This window comes from Uranotaenia lowii, chromosome 3 (assembly GCF_029784155.1).
Source record: "Uranotaenia lowii strain MFRU-FL chromosome 3, ASM2978415v1, whole genome shotgun sequence".
Lineage (NCBI taxonomy): Eukaryota > Metazoa > Arthropoda > Insecta > Diptera > Culicidae > Uranotaenia > Uranotaenia lowii.
In genome coordinates, this window is record NC_073693.1 from 119,651,878 (window position 1) to 119,674,001 (window position 22,124).

A 22,124-nucleotide genomic window follows, 5' to 3' on the forward strand; every position below is an offset into this window, starting at 1 on the left:
CAGAACTAGTTTCCCGCGTTTTGTTGGTTGGATTTCGGATGGTTCTCACAAAAGGTTGAAGTCTTGCCTGGGTGTCCACATACATAGCAGAACACACGTTTCTCCTCCTTACACTGTCTCCACATGTGTCCCTGCTTTCTGCAATTCCAACAATAAGCAATCGGCTTATTGCGAGCTTCCGCTGTTGAGGTGACTTCATCCTTCTTCGCAGCGCCATAACTTGCTTTCGTCCTGTCTACGAACTTTCTGCGTTGATCCTGACCTCCCTCAATCGCGTTTATCTCTCCCTCGTCCGAATATTCTGAATAAGTATTCTCCTGTATCTCTGCTGTGTCTAGGGTATGGATATTCGATGGTCTAGGTCCTGCTTCTCGCGTTCCTCTGAAAGCTGGATCATTTGCGTCTATACGATAAGCATAGTACTCCAACTTTTCCATAGTCTTCACTACTCTGCAGGAAAGCCTCGATCGATAATGAGGCCGCATATTTTCAAACATAATTTTGAATAGTCTACGCTCGCTGTACGGTTTCAAAAGCATTTTATTGAGTCTTTCAATTTCCATTTTAAAAGTTAAAAAGGTCTCGTTGCGTTGTTGTTTCCGTTCCTTGATCCGTTGTTTGTCCCCTTTGTCCTTTCCTGGATTACCATACATGTAACGAATTCGTCTTTCGAAGTCTGACCAACTCTGCAACTCTTCCGAATAGCATAAATACCAATCGTAAGCTTCATTTCTCAGGATTGTGTGGATTCTCTGAAGAAGTACATCGTCGTCAATTCTGTCCATTCTTGCAAGTCTACGCACCTTGTGTAGAAAGTCTTCAAGAGAGCGATGTCGTGAGTCGCCGTCGAAAGTGAGGTGCCACTTTTCCATACGGCGGTCAGCATTCTGTATTTCAGCGTCACTGATACGCCTCGCGGTTGTCTGCCGATAATACCTGCTCCCTCTCTGCTCTCGTTCATCACCTGTAGACTCGTAGCGTGTACCATAAAAACTGTTAGATTCTCGACGATTGTTCTGGTGACGCGTGTTCCTTGTTTCGCTGTAGTGGTTCCTAGAATTCATCCGTCTTGAAGCGTATTTCCGGTCTCGAATTCCGTCTGTAACTTCCTCTTCGCTTTCGCTTTCGTCATCGTCTGACATGCTGTCGGAGCTGCTTTCAACCTCCTCCTTTTCGCTTTCATAGTAGTATTGCGGTTTGCGTATTGGTTTGCGTTGTGCGTTCTTCTTAGATGGTCTACCTGTCCAAGTTGGGGTTGTTCTGACCGGAGTTTCCTTGGAACGAGACGGGTCCTGTTGCCTGGGTGTGGGTAACAAGCTCCGTGGCTGCTGTTTCCTGTCGTTGGTAACTCCTTGGGCTTCTGCCTTACGGTGTTCCCCTCCTGCTTCTGGTTGCCACATGGTCAATAACTTCTCCTCAAGCTCTGCAATTCTCTTCAGTAGCGCTGCCTGGTCCTCTTTACCTGTGCTTGATGGTTGGACCTTCGGAATAGCTCCCATCTGGTTTCTTCCCGTGTGGTGTGGTATCGGTGTGGTAGAAAAGACGCAATTTGGAATGTTCTGGCCGTTGTTAAGTGGAATCGTTGAATGTCCTGGTGTAAAAACTGTGGGAAACGAAATAGGGTGTGGTACAAAATGTGTAGGGGTCGCCACGTGGTGTGACATCGTGTTTCCTAACGGTTGTTGACCGTAGCCTGCTGTGGTAAAGTTTCCAAATGACGTCATCGGAGGCCAGAACGTTGATGTTGTTGGGTGTGGTGAGATTATGGCCCTTATTCTGCGCCTCGCGTGACGTGATGATAGTCGAGTCACCCAAGTCACTCTATTCTAGCAGTCGGTTCAGGTGAGGATCGTCACTTCGGATGAACTTTGTGAGTTCTTACCCTATTCTCGTAGTCACCGTGGGTGAGATTTGTCGCATTCGGGTGACGATTTTAGGTGACAATTGTCGGTACCTTTTCAGGTGGTGACGAGATAGAAATTCAATGAAAAATTTATGGAACAGGGAAAAATTTGGCTCTAAATGTTCAACAACATTAAAAAAGTACCATTTTATAAACAATTTTCACGAACAAATCTAGAATCGCTGAACTAATTCGGCAATCGGTGAGGATTGTCGTTACCTTTTCAGGTGGTGACGAAATAGAAATTTAACAGAAAATTTATGTACGTGGGAATGAAAGGCCCTAAATAGTTAAATTAAAGTGTTAACACTAATTAATTAAGTTCTATTTCTATTTTTTGTTTATTTAGAGAGTATTTTAACCAAATTAATTAAGTATAAAACTTTTTATTGAAAACGTCTTTTAAAAATTTGGAAGAAATTGCAAAAAGCTTCTCGGACACTAACACCGATAGCAGATTGTGAGTCAGCTCTCCCTCGAGGAACCGGACCGGCTTCAGCGACAGCTACGGATCCAGCAGGAATGTGTTTGGATCGGCTAGGATCATCACTTCATGGCATCCTCCCGGGCGTAGCTGGTAATTTCGTCCGTGTACTTTCCGAGCAGCTCGATCATGACCATCGAGGCCAGCTCACTGTTTGTTTCCTTGAGGACAATTGATAAAATAATCAGTTTAATGTTGTTTAGGGTGAAAACTTGTTGTTGATGCGAATAATAGCACTTTTTCTGGGATCACAAAAACTTTTTTGGTGAAATTGAAGGTCATCCAACGAATTTCACGCAAACAGCATTTTTAGCAACTTGTAGCACAAAACGAAAACCACTTTACTTACCTGATCCCACTTCGGAATTCGGCCTTGAATCCGCTTCTTTATGTACCGTTGGTTCGGGTGACATATTCGGGTCTTCGATTTTCCCATTTGATGGTTCCTCCTTCAACTCGGTGCAGGTTCCGAACTCATCCTTGGATAATGCATTTGGACCACACCATTTCGCCCTGTTTTTTGTCAAGCAGCTTGCCATTGCCGTACAATTCGATTGTGGCCTTTTAAAACCCGGAATTCCAACTCGTTTTTTTGAAAATTGATTCGGAAAATCCGAAGCGCGACCAAAATCAAAACAAAACAGAACAAGTTTGGCCATTTTGACAGATGTGTTCATTCAGTCACTCAATATGAATGAACCTCTGTCACTTAACCCACATCGACTGCGGGAATAAGGTGACAAATCTCACGGTGACTCGAGGTGACGTGATAATCGTCACCTCATGCGCGGCGCAGAATAAGGGCCTATGTTCTGTGGGATGTTCAGCTCAGCAGCTGCTGCTCCGGTAATGGGTTCTGTCTCTGTGGGAAAACTAGGCCTTGCCTCTTTTACAACCTCAGCTTTAACCGTTCCTATCGATCTTTCTGTGTCGAATTTAATTAAAATTCCCCGGATATCTGAGGCCAATTCCTTGACCATCTCTTTTGAAGGTTGATCGTCCGCCGTACTTCTCAATACCCTAAGAAGATAATGTTTGAGCCTAGAAACACTACGCTCGTCCGGGACGTTCTCCAACCTTTTCCTAAGTTCATTTACGATTCCAGCTATTCTGTCAAACTCCTGGTCAATCGTATACGGCGACGCGTACTCTTTTCCGCTTCTCGCATCTTCGTGAAAACATTTGCGTAAAATCCGACATTTCTCTTCTTGATTCCCCTGAAAACCAGCCGCTTTTCCCCGAATCATTAGCTCGTATTCGACCTCATCATTGGTCAGATGTTCCACTTGTGGAAACTTTGACCCCATTTTGAATTTGAACTCTACTGGTGTGAAGTTCAGAAAAAAACCAGTTTAGAAATTCAAAAAAAATATATATATATATATATAAAAAACAATTCAAATCAGAAAACTTCCAAAATAATAATAATAAATTAAGATTAGATTTAAAAAAATAAAATAAAAAATTAAGATTCGAAAAAAAATTGAAATAAGGAAAATTTGTAAAATGTAAAATAAATATGAAATAAATAATAAGAAAAAAAAATAAATGAAGATAAATAAAATTAACAATACACTTCTGACTATGAAAATTTATTTCCAAACACTCCGAAAGAAAATAAGCGATCCTTAAACAGTGTGTTAAATGCAAAAATTTAAACACACGCAATCCTTAACTGTATGGATCAATCCATACGAACTGATGAACCAAACTGAGACCTAAGAAACTTAAATATATCCAACTTATCCGTACATAGAAAAGATTTTCAAAAAGACGCTATTGATCAAAAACAAGTCCAAAAAATAATTATTTAATCCAGAAAACCTAATGTATGCATCTAAAACCTGCGATTGGGCGCCAATTATGTAACCGCGGGGGGTTCTAACCTTTAAAACCCACTGTGGTTGCCAAATAGTAGCCAGCACTGAATGGTCCCTTCGTGAAGCATGTAGCTTATGCGCCACTCCGACCGAAATCGAAGACCACACACCAAGGTCTGAATTGCCCGGCTGAGACTCTCGTCAAGGCGAGTCCATATGTTAATCCGAAAGGGATTAAGGACCGATCCAGGTGACTTACAAATTAAGACCCAAAAGCTCGAGCGGGAGCTCGGTCACACTCTACCAATTCGTCCGAAACCAGATTCAAAGCCAAGATGAGGCGGTAAGAGTTCGCTCATACCTAAAGGTATCTTCATTGGCCTACAGTTACTCCAATCCGACCCACAAACAATTACAGAAGTACACCAAGCTACTCATTATCAAGGCGCGAGGCCATTACTCGAAAAGTTAATCCGAACCCGAGTGATGGGATTTCAAGTTTATCTTTGACTAAAAATTCTGTCGATTAGGAATTTGCATTATACTGTGTTTATTGCTATAATGTGTTTATTTATGCTAGCATAACGAAAGGCGCTTTCTTGCGCAACTTCATTGACTACTGAAGTGAACGCATGGTAGTTAATGATACAGATTTGGCTTACAATATTTCACTTCTTAGTTTTATTTTTCTACCATCTATCCTATCGGTGCGTGCGAGAATTCTACTAAAAAAGATTGGCTATTGGTCTAGACCGAGGTGCTGTTGATGCTGATGTTATTCCGCATGGGGATTCCCCGTTCTAGTGCATCGGAATTCGAAAAATTCATAGTGGGACTTCCATAAATTCTCTACTTATGCATAAGATTTTTAAATTCTCGGAAATTTGTCAACCACTTTCAAAATACTTTACGGACGCGTCCGACGCTTTGTAAGCGGTCCGGGAAAAATCGGATTCTGCAAGGTGATCCGTTGCATGAAAGATGGACGACACACTGCGAAGATGGGTATGAAAATACTGGAATAGGCACATGAGGGCAATGACTCACCAATTGTAGCCGGGTTGGCTTTACCTCGTGGCAATCTCGTGTGTCGTTGTCGAGTCTGCTGCTGTTCACAACCGCTATTGAGCTGCTCGGTCGTCGTCGATGCTGTTTAGGAAACAGCTTGTAGAACGCTGATCTGATTGTCGGCGGCGAATGGACCTCGCCTCGTTGCACTGGGTGAGGACCCCGGGTTGACGGTTGGGGCCCTTTTCCGACCTACCGTCGGAATGTCCGGTTCGTGGGCGGCCAAAACTCCTCCGCTTCGCTAGATCGGGCGATACTTTTTTGCCAATACGGCAGTACTATTAGCACCACAACTCGCGGTCAAATTACAACGCACGACTTTACCTGCTACAATTTTCTATTCTCGCACAAATTCTCTGCCCTATCTCGCACTAGTAGTTTAATTGGCGAACTACTGTAAATTTAGAAATTTTAGTTTCGAATAAAATTAAAGCCACATCACTAAATTTACCTATCAAAGCAAAATTAATTGAAATTTAAAATTAGATAAAAAAATCGAAACGCGATCAAAAGTGCACTTCCGTGCTCACTCACGAACCAGATTAAAGTGTTCTGTAAGATGTATCCTCAGATTAGGGAAAGCCATCTCGGGCGTACGACTTTAACGGAAGTACGTCATTTCCCGATCCATCTTTAGAAAATCTTCGGGAATTCTTAAAATTGGATAAGTCGCACGCTATTGGTCCGTAATTCGGGTCTTCCTGTCTCTTTCCAACCCTCTTGGAATAGCCTATGGGTCGACTTGGGGGAGTAAGCTTGACCCTCATCCCTTCGAGATGAGCTTCGATTAAGGGATGGGAACATTCAGTGCTTTCACTGCTTAGTTGCATACATTTTGGCGTTTACGATTCGAGATTCGAACAGTTATCCAATTCAAAATTTTAAATGGTGCGACCGCTACAGAGTTGGGGCCAGTCTTAAGGTTGCCAGCCAAAGGAAGGAGGAAGATCGGAGTAGAATTCCCTTTCGGCGGGGGGCTTTCGAGTTGAGTGCGTCCGATTCTATCAGTAAAGAATACAAAGATAAGACTGTACCTTCTGCGTATGCCGAGCTGCTTGGTACGTCACGAACGCTGTGTAGGATACCTCCACAGTATCCGAGTAGAACGCACTACGAAAGAAGCTGCGGGGATAAGACTTTACCTTCTCCGCAGTCGAACTCGTAGGGAGTAGTATTAAAGCCGCGAAATATAGTGGATAGGGTGACTTCACGTCGTCAGCTGATGAGTCACAGATCACCGTGCGATCCGATATGGATCAGGAGAGAGATTGTAAACCAAATTTATTAATTTAAAGGAAGATCTATATATAGGACGTTTCGGCTTCTCAGTCATGTATTTTTGAACAAAAATTAGAAACAGCACATTTTCTCAGTGTCCTACGTTTCGGCCATGATCTTGGCCATCATCAGGGATATCTATAAATTTATTTCATTGAAAACATTTTGTTTAACATATTTGAAGTAACAAAATTTTAAAAAAAGTTCGACTTACAGAGAGTGTACTGTTTGTCAATTGGTAGAATCCTGGCTATTGTATTGTTGTTGTTTTTCCTTTTTTCCTTCCGATCTGTTTAATTTAATTTAGTGAACAATATTAATTTACCTGAATTTAGTGTATGGCACGAAAAGATGTACATACCAGTGTAAATTGAGTAATTAATCACTTTTGAGAAATGTTACGGTTGTTTTTAACTTGTCTGTCTTCTAGCTATCACTTCTTGTACGATGTTTTATCTGTGGTTACAATTATTGGAGATGGATTCTGATGTGTGGTTATCATTTGTGTTGATGTGTAAGTGAGATGCGTTTGTTTATGCTATGGTTGAATGTGGTTTGTTGTTGATCATACTTGTTTTGTGAAGTTTTCTCCCTCTCTGAATTTTCGTATTTGATAGTAGTCCCGCGTAGATAACACTAACACCCTGGACATCTTTGCGTGAATTTACTGCGTGTGGTTCTGTGACTATATGAAAACATTCCAGCATGTCCAATGTGTGGGGATTATGTGTCCGATCTACAATGTTTACATTTTTCAGGTCAAATCGGTGCTTGAAAGTAATACAGTGTTTAAGGAGAGCAGTTTTCTCTCCTAGCTGTATTACTTCCTGATCTGTGTATTCGTGGCCAACTCGAAGTAGCTTCTCTAGGGTGTTTATGTTCGATTTGTGTCCATACATACGTTGCGTGATGCTGTTAGTGGTCTTTCCCACGTATCTTCCTGGGCATGTTTCGCATGGGATCGAATATATACAATTGTGGATCTGTGATTTGCTTATGGGGTCCTTCATTTTAGTGAAAAAATTATTGACGGTATGGGTGTTTCTGTTGGCTATTTTGATGGCTGGATATTGGGTTTGTAGGGCCTTGCTTATCTGTTGGCTTAGACCTGGTATGTGTGGTAGCGAGAAATACGTGATTGGTTTTTCGATGATTGGTGGTTGAGGAATTGGCGGTGGTGATGGAGGTGCAACAGGAGGTGGTGATGGTGGCGGAGATATGGCTGGTGGATTCTCTTCGGGTTTCTGTTGTTTGTTTTGATATGTTTTTTCGTTCTGTGTTGTACGGCGAAATAGACGGCTTATGAGTTTTGGAGGATAGTTGTTGCGTTTGAGATGATCGGTGATTATTTGTTGTTGTTTTCGTGTTTCCATTCTGCTGCTGAGTTTTGTCACTCTTTGTATGAAATTGGATGCGACGTTTATTTTTTGGTGCATACTATGGAACGACAGAAAGTTTAGCATTCTACCTGAAGAGATAGGTTTGCAGTACCATTCGGTGTCCAGTGTGTTGTTCTGATTTCGAATGACTGTCATATCTAGGAACGGGAGACGGCCATCGGTTTCTTCTTCTGCGGTGAATTGTAGATGTTCATCATAGCTGTTGAATATTTCTAGTGTTGACTGGATTTTATCTTCTGGGAGAATAAGAAATAGGTCGTCCACATATTTTTTGAGAATGATGACAGGAAAATCTAATTTGTTGATAGATGTTTCGAGAAGTGTGTTCAGTACGATATCCGCTAATATGGGTGATAGGGCACTACCCATAGCTGTGCCAAATTTTTGTTGATATATTTTAGTCCGGAACATAAAGTAGCTGGAGCTGGTTAGGAATTCGACTATTTCAATAAAAAGGTCCAAGTTGATGTCTGTTACCTTTTTTATGATGTCCCAGTTTTCTATTATATCCCTTATTACTAGGTTTATCGGTACGTTTGTGAAAAGAGATACTACATCAAATGAAACCATTTTATGCCCAGGGGGTATGGTTAGCTCCCTTATTTCCATACTGAAGGTGTAGGAATTCGTGATGTTGTATTTCCCAACTATCGCTGATTGTAGTATTCGACCAATATATTTGGATAGATTGTAAGTTGGGCTGGTTATCGTTGGTACGACTGGTCTCAGTGGGAGGTTTGCTTTGTGGGCCTTTGGTTGACCGTCTATCCAAATATATTGGTCGAATACTACAATCAGCGATAGTTGGGAAATACAACATCACGAATTCCTACACCTTCAGTATGGAAATAAGGGAGCTAACCATACCCCCTGGGCATAAAATGGTTTCATTTGATGTAGTATCTCTTTTCACAAACGTACCGATAAACCTAGTAATAAGGGATATAATAGAAAACTGGGACATCATAAAAAAGGTAACAGACATCAACTTGGACCTTTTTATTGAAATAGTCGAATTCCTAACCAGCTCCAGCTACTTTATGTTCCGGACTAAAATATATCAACAAAAATTTGGCACAGCTATGGGTAGTGCCCTATCACCCATATTAGCGGATATCGTACTGAACACACTTCTCGAAACATCTATCAACAAATTAGATTTTCCTGTCATCATTCTCAAAAAATATGTGGACGACCTATTTCTTATTCTCCCAGAAGATAAAATCCAGTCAACACTAGAAATATTCAACAGCTATGATGAACATCTACAATTCACCGCAGAAGAAGAAACCGATGGCCGTCTCCCGTTCCTAGATATGACAGTCATTCGAAATCAGAACAACACACTGGACACCGAATGGTACTGCAAACCTATCTCTTCAGGTAGAATGCTAAACTTTCTGTCGTTCCATAGTATGCACCAAAAAATAAACGTCGCATCCAATTTCATACAAAGAGTGACAAAACTCAGCAGCAGAATGGAAACACGAAAACAACAACAAATAATCACCGATCATCTCAAACGCAACAACTATCCTCCAAAACTCATAAGCCGTCTATTTCGCCGTACAACACAGAACGAAAAAACATATCAAAACAAACAACAGAAACCCGAAGAGAATCCACCAGCCATATCTCCGCCACCATCACCACCTCCTGTTGCACCTCCATCACCACCGCCAATTCCTCAACCACCAATCATCGAAAAACCAATCACGTATTTCTCGCTACCACACATACCAGGTCTAAGCCAACAGATAAGCAAGGCCCTACAAACCCAATATCCAGCCATCAAAATAGCCAACAGAAACACCCATACCGTCAATAATTTTTTCACTAAAATGAAGGACCCCATAAGCAAATCACAGATCCACAATTGTATATATTCGATCCCATGCGAAACATGCCCAGGAAGATACGTGGGAAAGACCACTAACAGCATCACGCAACGTATGTATGGACACAAATCGAACATAAACACCCTAGAGAAGCTACTTCGAGTTGGCCACGAATACACAGATCAGGAAGTAATACAGCTAGGAGAGAAAACTGCTCTCCTTAAACACTGTATTACTTTCAAGCACCGATTTGACCTGAAAAATGTAAACATTGTAGATCGGACACATAATCCCCACACATTGGACATGCTGGAATGTTTTCATATAGTCACAGAACCACACGCAGTAAATTCACGCAAAGATGTCCAGGGTGTTAGTGTTATCTACGCGGGACTACTATCAAATACGAAAATTCAGAGAGGGAGAAAACTTCACAAAACAAGTATGATCAACAACAAACCACATTCAACCATAGCATAAACAAACGCATCTCACTTACACATCAACACAAATGATAACCACACATCAGAATCCATCTCCAATAATTGTAACCACAGATAAAACATCGTACAAGAAGTGATAGCTAGAAGACAGACAAGTTAAAAACAACCGTAACATTTCTCAAAAGTGATTAATTACTCAATTTACACTGGTATGTACATCTTTTCGTGCCATACACTAAATTCAGGTAAATTAATATTGTTCACTAAATTAAATTAAACAGATCGGAAGGAAAAAAGGAAAAACAACAACAATACAATAGCCAGGATTCTACCAATTGACAAACAGTACACTCTCTGTAAGTCGAACTTTTTTTAAAATTGTGTTACTTCAAATATGTTAAACAAAATGTTTTCAATGAAATAAATTTATAGATATCCCTGATGATGGCCAAGATCATGGCCGAAACGTAGGACACTGAGAAAATGTGCTGTTTCTAATTTTTGTTCAAAAATACATGACTGAGAAGCCGAAACGTCCTATATATAGACTACATTCACCAGTCAAAAAAATCATATATTTAAAGGAAGATCTTGTGCCTCGTGTGATGCCACAAATTAAAAGCAACGCGATTTTAGGGCTCTGTGTAACCCTAATACGGACTCATACTGTGGTGAGGCTTAAAAGGTCTCACGTACTCATCAATGATCTTTTCTTCAGCAAGGGGAAGTGGAGAAAATATTCGGGGGTTGTCTTGAGGGGATTCGGTCGGAATAGACTGACCCCATCGACGGGGGGCTGTCGAGTTGAGTTCGTCCGATTCCACGGTTGGAAGCTACAAATATAAGGCAACGTTGATGTACATCTTCTTATGCCGGACCTCGAGCCGTTAGAGCAAAGGTAAAGCTTCGAGTCTTCAGAAGGAGAGGTTTGTGTGGTCAACCCCGAGTCTTTATGATGAGAGGTTGGATTTCGAGTCGCAAGAGGAGAGATCAGACATTCTGTCGAAAAATGGAGGGGTAATAGTTTAAACCTCGAGTCGTTAGAGGAGAGATCAGGCCTCGAGTCGCCGAAAGGAGAGGTTTGCGTACGTTAACCATCCTGGAGTACGAAATGACTCGCCGTGCCTAGAAATGCGATCCGTAAATATAATTTACCACTTGGGATAACAACTTATCACAAAAAAGTGTTCTGGGAAGAAATAATTCTTACAGTTTTCAAACCATTGATCTTGGATGTGCAGTACGTCGTTAAGAGTACTATAGAGAACTTCGGCAGAGGACCATTAGTGACCTCGACTTAGAGTCGAGAGTAAATGTTTTTTAAAGCGATCAAGCATCGCGAACATGCTCCTCTGCGTTCAAACGATCTTGTATGGTATTGGAGTGTTCCATTGTCTGGGATAAGCAAGAGAGTAGAAGGATTTCTACTAAGAAACTCCGCGTGGATAGCTTGTTGCGATTTGTTATCTTCTCTGAAGACAACTTCTGTCCTGAGGATGTCCCGGTGCGACGGACGAAGTCGACCTTGATAAGTTTTCGGAAAAGTTGTTATGTGTTTGGGTTTAGAGTACCAATAGGGCTTAAGTCTGTAAGCCTCCCATTTACAATTTATGCCTTGAAAAATCATTACCAGAGAATGCTCACCTGATAATTTTTGTTGTTTACACATTTTTCATAAAGCTAATTGTAATATTTTTCAAGGAATGTTTCAGACAAGGCGAGGACCGATTACTTCTCAAGACGACGTGTTTTTTTTTTCATAACAAAACTTTCCGTCCACCTACTTAAATGTCACAACATTTGAAACAACGCTAGCGGATGCAAGGAGGGAAACAATGAAGAAAACCTGTGTACAACAACGATCTTGCGTTGCCATTCTCATTTCCCGTGTCACTTAAGGGGACTACATTTTTCATTACGACTTCCTTTTTCCGCTGGACATGTCCCGGGGTGGCTTGATGAAAAGGGGTGGTAAGAAGCAGTAGAAAACTGTCTATCCAAATGAAAACCGAACCGAGAAACCTCTGACGAATTGTAAAAAGGTGTGCCATACCGGATTCCTCCAGCAAAGCAAACAACTTGGGCGTACCTAGCTACTTTTTTATGCTTCTTCCAGCAGCTAGGTCATCTACAGGTACAGTTATACAGCATCAGCAGCCGAGCCGAGAGTTGTTTGGAGAGCCAGCAAACGACTTCTTTTGGCTTCTCCCGGGGATTCCGAAATAAGTCTAATAAAGATTTATTATAATCGGGCTAGGGCCGGGGCATGTTTATAATTTTTCCAAACCTCCGGCTTGCCATTTCGGTGGGCGTTTTTAGGCTGAAAGACATTCAATGCTTTGTTATTACAAGACGACGGCATCTGATGTTAACTGTTCTGCCGGGGGAGGAAAAAGGTTTGGAAATCTTGGCCCCAACGATGATGGTAATTATGGCAAACCGGGGGACAGATTGTGGTGAACCTGGCAGTTCTGGTGTTTTGCATAGCAATGGTAACTACTTACAGAATAGTTTTTAGCTTGGGCGAGTGATAAAAACAAGACATGAAGCTAGTTATTCTTTTCCGAGTGTCATTTCTTCTTTTTGTTTTGACCTTTAAATTAAAAGAAACAGGACTGTTATGTTTGTGGTACGGAGTAGGAGATAATACTGTGTTTTAATAAGTGATGTTCAAAAAGAAAATTTTCAAAGGTAACGAAGATTTAAAAGAGAAAAAAATCAACTATTGAAAACCGTTTAACAGCATCCATATGGGACTTGAACCCGCAATCTTATCTCGTAGGATTGATTTATAGACAACGCATGTTTTATGGAAGCTTTATAGGTGTTTATACATATGAGCCAACTAGTACAAAAGTTAACTTTAAGGTAAGTTGGCTAAAGCATAGTATGCGGCTTGGCTAAATAGCTTAAAGCGATTGTTTTAAGGAAGTTGTGCACGCTGGGAAAAATATAAAATTGTTTTTTGGGCATTCAGCAAATTCGGAACCAAAACTAGTTAGATAGAAGAATATAGAAAAACAATCAAATTCATTACAAAATCGAAAATCAAAATTCGTTATATAAATCAATCAAATCCCCAACATAGAACTGCATTTCAATACCAAAGTTCTTATCTCGGATCCAGATAAAATTTTTAAATTCTGAATCAGAGCTAAGCCAATGCATAATGGGCAAAAATGGGCGAAAATTAAATATCATCCCTCGTACACAAACAAAAGCATTGAAAAAATACTTACCTTAAGTGAAAATGTCCGGAAAATCGTTTGGGTATAGTTTCAAATACCGCACGAGCTTACGAACGGAGATACAATGCCTTTTTAATCCCCAGTTCCCCTATATTCTGTAAAAAATCCACCAAAAAGCTTACTTGGACTTGAACATTTTGAGAAAAAAAACCTATCTTGTGTAATTTTTTTCGAAAACCCGAATGACGGCTATTTGAGTCTCCGCAAGCTTCGAAAAGTGATGTTAGTTTTTACCCGATTTAGAAAATGCAGTTTTGCCTATTTTAGACTTAATTCCGGTACATTTTTCAATTAATTGAGATAAAAGGAAGTTCGGACTCAAACGGAACCGTTTTTGTGTGATTATCTCCGAGGAATAGAATAATAGAGCTACCGCACGCATCGATAAATGGGGTTATGACTGATTCACTCTCAATTCTCTTATAATTTTGAATAGTTTAAAACCATGTTCAGACTTGAATTTTTTTTAATCAAATGAAACCTCTCTTGTGTGAGTTTTTCAAAGAAATCGAATGATGGCTGTTGCGAGCCACCGAAAGCTTCGGAAAATGGTAGTATCGCTGATTTACCCTCAATTCCCCTACATTTTTCTAACAGTAAATTTGGCCTTAAACATTTTGAACCAAATGAGATCAATTTTTTGTAAAATTTCCGAGGAATCGAATGATGGATGTTTGGCCAGCTCTCGCTTCAGAAAATGGATTTATGACTGTTTTTACCCTCAAATTCCCTTCATTTTTCAATTAATTCAGAAATAAGGATATTCGTACTTAAAAACTTTGAACCAAACGGAGGGAAACTGAGGGTAAATAAAACAGCCATAATTCCATTTACCGATGTGTGCGGTTGCTTAAACAGCCTTCTTTGGATTCCTTTGAAAAATTACTACAGGAGAGTCTCATTTGGTTCAAAATTGTGAAGTGTGAACACTGAACATTATTTTTTCTTAATTCATTAAATAATTTAGGACAATTGAGGGTTAGAACAGCAATAACTCCATTTTTCCAAAGTGTGCGGTGTCTCAAGCAGCCATCATTCGATTCTTCGGGAAAAATCACACAAGATAGGTTGCTTTTGGTACAAAAAAATAATTTCGGACATATCTTTCGTAAATTATTTCAAAAACTGAGGATTAAACAGCCATTTATTCATTTTCATAAGCCATCATTCAATTGCTTGAGCAATAAATACACAAAATTTATCTAATTTATTTCAAAATTTTTGAGTCCAGACCTGTTTTTTTTACTAAAATAATTGAAAAATGTTGGTGTTACGAGATGTCGACTGTATGTTTGCTATGTGTTTTTATTTCCGGCAAATCAGTCCAACTATCTTTAACAAACGAAATTCATTTTCTTGGTTTTATAAATTTTTACAGTGACGAACAGATTCGACCAGTACGCTTTTTGCAAAAGCAATAACAACAACGATTTTTGTAAATAGAGTTAGGAATAAGAGAACACCACACACAAATTTTATAATTACACGTAGATAATTGTAGAACCCCTGAAGATGATGTCATACGACATCGAAACGTTGGTTTAGAAATAAATTTCGTTTGTTAGAGAGGACTGATTTTCCGGAAATCAATACACATATCATTGAAAAATGTTCGGGAGTTAAGGGTTAAAACAGCCAGAACTCCATTTTCCGAAGCGTCAAACATGGCGATTGCTCAGATGTAATCACACAAAATTGGTTTCATTTGATTAAAAAAATCAAGTCCTAACTTGCCTTTTTCTAAAATAACTAAATAATGTAGGGAAATCATGGGTAAAATCAGCGATAACTCCAATTTTTGAAGCTTAGGGTTGTTCAAACAGCCAGCATTTGGTTTCTTGAGAAAAATCACACAAGATATGTCTATTTTTCGGTCAAAATTTTCAATTCAAAATCAGCTTTTTGGTGGTTTTTTTTTTTACAAATTATAGGGGAATGAGGGGTAAAAAAGGCATTATATCTCCGTTCGTAAGCTTGTACGTCATTTGAAACTTTGTCTAATCAATCTTCCGGACCTTTTTACTTAAGGTAAATATTTTTCGTTTGATTTTGTTTGTGTAGGTGGGAAGATATTTAATTTCTTCGTGATTCCTAGGCTTATGCCTATTGCGCAATGATTCACAGTTAAATTTCAGAAAAAAAAAATGAAAATTTAAAACCAGACAATTCTTAACTCAAGTTCCAAAAATATAATCAGAACTTGATTTTTTACAACTCTCGAAAAGTTTTTAAAGACTATAAGCAATCCTTGAGCACAAGACCACTTTGTATGGAAATTTCAAATAAATAAATATTAACTCCTCCCATACCGTTGTTTACTTGTTTTACTGTCAGAAATATTACGCATTTTATTTTAAAAAAATTGAGAAACGCTGCTGGTGAACTCAAAGCTGATCACAGACTACCGACAATCTAGTACTTCATTTTCCCTTGTCGGAAGTCAGGACTTCCGAAGTATTTTTTTCTCAATCAAGCTGGGAAAAGCCTCCGCGAGTTGGTCACCATTTATTGCTGGCGCGATAAAAACAATAAAACTCAGAATGAATCCTTCATTCAGTCCTGAATCAGCGTAACGAGATTTAATTTTGTATGGAAATTTGTATGAGAAAACAAAATTTTTCATTCAAAAATCGCCTGAAGTGTACTGAAAGTTTGAATGCTCGATCAAGCTAAGTCTGAAATTGTTGAATATTTTTAATTGATTTAGATTTTTTATTTCGAAATGTTTAGCTTTTTTCAGGAAATGATTTTCAAACATTCATATTTTAACAAGCAAAACACATAGTGGTGCTATTCTTATTTCGCTCACTGTATGTACTAGGCTTTTTCTCATGTTAGCAAAAAATGAAGCTCAATAATTGGCAAAACCAATAATTAAAGGCAAATTTCATTTCAAGCTTATTTGGATTTCCTGGATAAATATACAAAACATTTTTCTTCTCTTAAAATTTCAATACAATATTTAAACGAGTTGAACTAATTCATAAATCAGTCTCATCATTTCAAATTTTAAACTGATGCTTGGTGACACAGAAGCCATTAAAAAAAATTATTATCAATTTTTATCGCCATCCGCCTAATGTTCATCACATTTACCATACAGTATTTACAAGAATATAATTTGTACTGATGTAATGGTAGAGACTTTGCTGCATTTTATATTTTGTAACATGGTCTTTTAATAACAAAACAAAATGTCAAAACGCGCTAGCTGAAGCCGCATCAGTAAACGGGGGGCAGTTGGGAAATAATCATTAGAGGAAGGGCGTGTACTGAATGTGGCTGTCGGTTCGCTCAACTACCGTGCTTTTTGTTATTCGATTTTGTTTTTCTCTCGCCGTTCTCCCTCAAAAATCCGACTGTGACCTCCAATCGTGATATTTAAAAAAAGATCAAACCATGTGAATTTTATTGATTTTTTTCTATCCGTGTCACAAATATCCTAATCCTGATCAGAATCCGCGGTCACGATATAGCATCAGGGCTGTAAATCTGTATCAGGACTGAGGATCAGAACTCAGGATCAAACTCAAAGATCAGGGTTCCAAATCGGTATCTGAAATTAGGACCGAAACACTGGATCAGATTCAGAACCAAGCATTAGGATCAGAATCTGGATAAAATTTGTGATCAATAATTAGGATTAGGCTCTAAAATAAGGATCCAGGATCAGAATCATGATCAAAAAGAGGTTCGTGGTCTTAATCTAGAGCAGATCTAGCATCAGATTCCATGATTATTGTCTAAGATCAGGATCAAGATCAGAACCAAATTGAGGATCTGGACTCGGATCCCGAGACTGATGTTCCCCAATGAAGAACCAGGTTCCGGATCCCAGATCTCGGGAATTAAGATCTAGGATTCAGATCAGGATAAGATGGTCATTGAGGATCGAAACCAACGTCCAGGATAAAGAAAAAGGGTTAAAATTAGAATACAGGATCCAGGACCCAGAAATAGGATGAAGATCCAGAATTCTGGATTGAGATCAAGATTAAGAGCAGGATCCAAGATCAAGATCTAGATTCAAAATTAAGATCAGGTTCCATTATTCACAATAAGGATCAGGATCACTGATCCTGATAGCTTTTAAGATTAAGTTCCGGATCACGTTTCGGCGCTAGATCAGGATTGAAGATCACGATTTATAACAATCAGATCTGGATCTGGATTAGTATTGCGATCAGGATGAAATAAGTACTTGAATCGGGAATCGGGATAAAATTTTGAATAAGGGTCAAAATGACTATGTCATAAATGAGTTCTCAATTAAAAACTGAATAGTATTTTTTTTAGTTGTACCCTTCAAGGTTCTTTCTCTTCATTTATTTTATACGGGATTTCCATCCTTAGGGATGATTCATCCCTGACATTGAGATTCTTCTGTAAGAGCCTTCATATATCTGAGAATTATTTGAGCCAAGAAAATTGTTCATAAAAATGAAACATTACTCACGTAATGATTTTTCCTCCTAAATGGAAATTCTATGAACGAAAACAATTGAAATTTCTACATCATCTAGCATGTGAAGCTGAATATATTTTGTTACAAAGCAAAAAACCTAACCATCATAAGCACTACCATGGTTGAATATTTCATAAGCTTGTTACAAATGAAACCGCACATTTCATTCCAGAAAGCCCACTAAACATCACTTTTTTCGTTTCAATTTCGTCCACTCTGTCTGTCTATCTGTCTGTATCTGCTTGTGTCTCTGTATCTCCCTCTCTCCTTCGCTCTAACTCTATTCCGTTTTAGATGAGGATGGAAATTGAATGTGTTCAGTAGCACCAAACCGACTATTCGGTGTTGTCAGAAACCGTCCGGTTGAATCGCTTCCCTACGGTAAAGAAAGGCAAGGTAAAAATGAAAAGCTTTCTCCATAATATGTATGGGTAGTGTTCTGACTTTTTATTCCCGGTCATAATACGAAATCGTACATGCATACATGAGGGGTGTCTGTGGACGTATATTTTACCCCAAGTGCCCCCCGTTTCTCTTTTCTGAACATCCCTACTCGACATGTGAGCGCAGCTCGACGGCCACGACGGTGAATTAAAAGTACAAACTCATGCTGCTCTCATTATCTTTACATGTCGGAAAACCCATTTCTGACAGTACTTTCCCAGACAGAAAATGTTATCTCGTACTCATTTCGGCTGTATTCGGGTGCTGTTTCAGAGATATGGAAAAAAAAAATCCTGGTGCTGCTGCTGCCGCTGTCCTTAGTCATCCCGTACAAAATCAGTTGCTGTCTATGGAACTTCATTCCCCGTTCATCTCCAGCTATCACACGTATAGAAGATGGATCGGTGCAAAGATGAAAGTTTTTCACGTTGAAAGAGATTTGCTGTCCAGAAAACTCTGTCAACTTTCTCTGACTGCCTCCCTCCCAAAAAATAGAGCAAAGGTAGAATTTTATCCTTCCGAAGAATGACATAGTTTTAAGCTGTTATGTTTGGGCTCATCCTTATCCCGGAGCTGGTGGGTAGAAATCTGGATGACATGGCAAGGGAAATGTCAGCTGTAAGCACATCAACTATATGGCAGCACCAGTCAACATGTTAAGACGGCAAATAGTTTACAGAAATAATGGACAAAGTTGGGGAACAAAGGCGAATGCCAAAAATTTGGGGACGGCATCAGACTGGTTCAAACTGTTTCAGAAGACGAGATTCAGAAGACGATTTCATGATTGATACAAAGTGAATAAAATGCACTGGTGGGAATTGGATTTTAATTCCCTTCGAGGAATCTTTAATCAGCCTATAAGGAAATTTGGAAGGACCCTACTTAAATAGTGACGTTACTTTCAGTAGCTTGAACCAGTCCCACACTTGGCAAAAATATAACTACTAGAACGCATGTTCCAGTCACAAGTTATCCCAAGCCAGCGAAAGTTCTTCATGTTCTTCATAATTGAAAATCTCTGTTAGCAGGAAAGTGGAAGATGTCGGATATGTGACCTTATTTTTGGTGCTGCTGTTGCGATATTTAGGAGCTTTAATTGCTTTCCAGGGTGCGTTGGTGTTTTTTTTTGGGATTTCCAGGAGGTCAGGTTTACAGTAATCAAAGTTTAGATGTTCTCTCAGGACTTCCAACAATTTTTCCATATAAACATGACTTGAAATTTTAAAACTTGAACTGTAAATTAAATTTTGAAAAAAAAAAAAAAATAATGCTACTCATTGTACATTCTCTATACTGTGGACTGTTTTGGGTGTAAAATTGAAACTACTGAACCGATTTTCACAATCTTTACTTTACTTTGAAATCGTCTAAATGTTAATTGCTTTTTAAAAACTTTTGTTTCTATAGTCTTCAGAAACCGACCTTAAAATCAAAGTATCCTCAACAAACGGGTGTTTTGCAACAAGGACCACTCATTTGGCTGAAGTAGTATTGAAATCATTTTTAAATTATATGAATTAAGATACATATAATAAGGACACGGCGAATTCTGGAAATCTCTCATTGTATATTTTTCTCGGTTTTGAATGCGTTAAAAACCATCAAAAATTAAAATTTAGTATGTTTCGATTGGCTTTGAAGTTTTTATTTAATACATACTAACTGACCCGGCGTGCTTTTCTACACCTATAAATTATTCAAATCTTCATTGTTTTAGGCATATTTAAAATCAAATTTCAACATAATTTACAAACAGCCACTATAAAATTAGAACTGCAGCTGGAGTTTTAAATTACAAGACAAAGATGACTTAAACTAATTTTATGAAACTTTATCTTTTAACACCAGACGAACCAATTACGAGATATCACGTTTTTTCGCTCGCTGCAAGTGTGTTACACTTAGAAGCATAAATCAAACGTAATAAATGTAACAATGAAACTGTGTTCGACAAAATTGAACACAACTTTTTCGGTAACTCAAAAATACTAAAAGACTTGAATTTGGCCCAGTGCTTTCTAAGATATACAAAGCCGAATTCCAGTGTTCTAAGGCTTACATTTTCCGCGGTCGTTAATGTGTTAATTTGTATTCAAGATCTGTCATTTTTAATCTGTTTGATATGCTCAAAAGTTCTATAGTTCTCGCGTGAGCTTTCATTACGTTGTATGAAACATCTCAAGAATTCACAGAAAACTGCTGCAAAAGTTATCAAAACCTGGGGGAGGAAGACTGAATAAAAAAAGAAAAAAATCCTCCAAACGTCAAATTTCTCTCATCAATCTACCGACCAGTGCGAAGGTTCAAAATTTTACTTTCTTATTTAGTGATTTTTAATAAAACTTGTTTGATGCTGAAAAGCACTTGTTTTGCATAAAACAATGATTTGATTAGGTTTTGTTTTGCTCTGGCAAATTCTTGCATGATCAGGCGTATTGAGTCGCTCAAATTTCGTCAAAGTTTTGAAGCTGATAAATAAAAATTGTTTGATTAATGGTTGTTCTAAAAATATAGCTAAATCTAAATTAAGCACCTAACCAACTGAGTTCCATGACTCGCTACACGAAACTGATCATCTAAAGTTTGAATTTGAACGATTACAAATCTTTTCAACAATTGCTGGCTTTTTGCCGAACAGTAAAAAAACGATACAGAAAACGATACAGCAAATTTCAGTCTTCCTCCCCCAGATCAAAACAACTTTTAAATTTGTATTTCACATATAGAATATGTTGTCCAGGCTACAAATATTCTAAATGGAAAGAAATTGCGACTAGTGTATGTCAGTTTTTGTATTTTTTCGTAATAAAACAGTTTGTTTACATTTTGTTTCATACACAGCAAAAAAAAATTCTAAAAGTACACGGAATCTATAAATCGAGAGATCTATTTTTTCTTGAGTGTAATTGCAAAAAGATTTAATTTTAAATTCCTTTGGATGTAATATTAGACTTCTGTATCCTATACACACCAAAAATTATTTCCTGTAAAATTACGCAAATGTCCTGTAACAAAAGGAGCAGTACTTTTGACGTAATTTTACTGGTCGAAGAACAAATTACGTGACATATAATTTTTAGTGTACGACTTTTTTACAGGACATTTGCAGTAATAATAAATGAATCTTCGTTAGTTTTTAAGGAAAACAATTTAAAATTACAGGTTTTGTTAATTACAGGTTGATTTACTTTAAAGGTTGCAGTTTCAGTGACACGTAATAGTCAAAAAAAAATTTCTGTGTATAAATAAACTGTTTTGATGTAATTTTACATTGTGTCTTGAAAAAATTTTGTGGCTATATGCTATTTTGGTAAGTTTAACACAATCTTTTTGTCTGGTATATTTGTTTGAATAATTCTGTTGTTCCTTCATAAATGTTTGCTGGGTAGCTACTGGTATCTTCAAATAAAATTTGTGCATCACGTGCAAAAATTTTTGGAAGAGTTTCCCAAGCAACCAAAAGTCTCGTTAAAAAGGTCGAACACTGCTTAATCAGCATAATCAATGTGCTGAAGTTCGTTTTATTCAGCCCAAAATTTAAGTTCTTATTGAAACTTTAAAGTTCCATTACAGATTTGAATGGCCTTCTATTCAGCCCACAAGTAAACGTTTAATCAGCGAAAGCAAAAAAAAAATCTCCTCTCCTCTCTTACTTTGGCCACCACCAGCCCATGTGGTGCTGCCGGTTTCTCGGCATCCATCTTTATTCCTCTCATCACCTCCCTCAACT

General features: G+C 38.5%; 2 protein-coding genes across 2 annotated transcripts; one reads left to right on the forward strand and one right to left on the reverse strand.

The window, feature by feature from the left end:
* Positions 1-7,086: 7,086 nt before the first annotated feature.
* LOC129752554 (uncharacterized) lies at positions 7,087-8,322 on the reverse strand. The gene has a single exon (XM_055748328.1). It carries the CDS (start codon positions 8,320-8,322, stop codon positions 7,087-7,089), a length of 1,236 nt encoding a protein of 411 aa, XP_055604303.1.
* A 713-nt stretch (positions 8,323-9,035) lies between these two features.
* Positions 9,036-10,271, forward strand: LOC129752555 (uncharacterized). The gene has a single exon (XM_055748330.1). It carries the CDS (start codon positions 9,036-9,038, stop codon positions 10,269-10,271), a length of 1,236 nt encoding a protein of 411 aa, XP_055604305.1.
* Positions 10,272-22,124: the final 11,853 nt, after the last annotated feature.

Coding starts and splice junctions, on each gene's coding strand:
- LOC129752555 (XM_055748330.1), top strand. CDS start 9,036: ATGGGTAGTGCCCTATCACCCATATTAGCGGATATCGTACTGAACACA.
- LOC129752554 (XM_055748328.1), bottom strand. CDS start 8,322: ATGGGTAGTGCCCTATCACCCATATTAGCGGATATCGTACTGAACACA.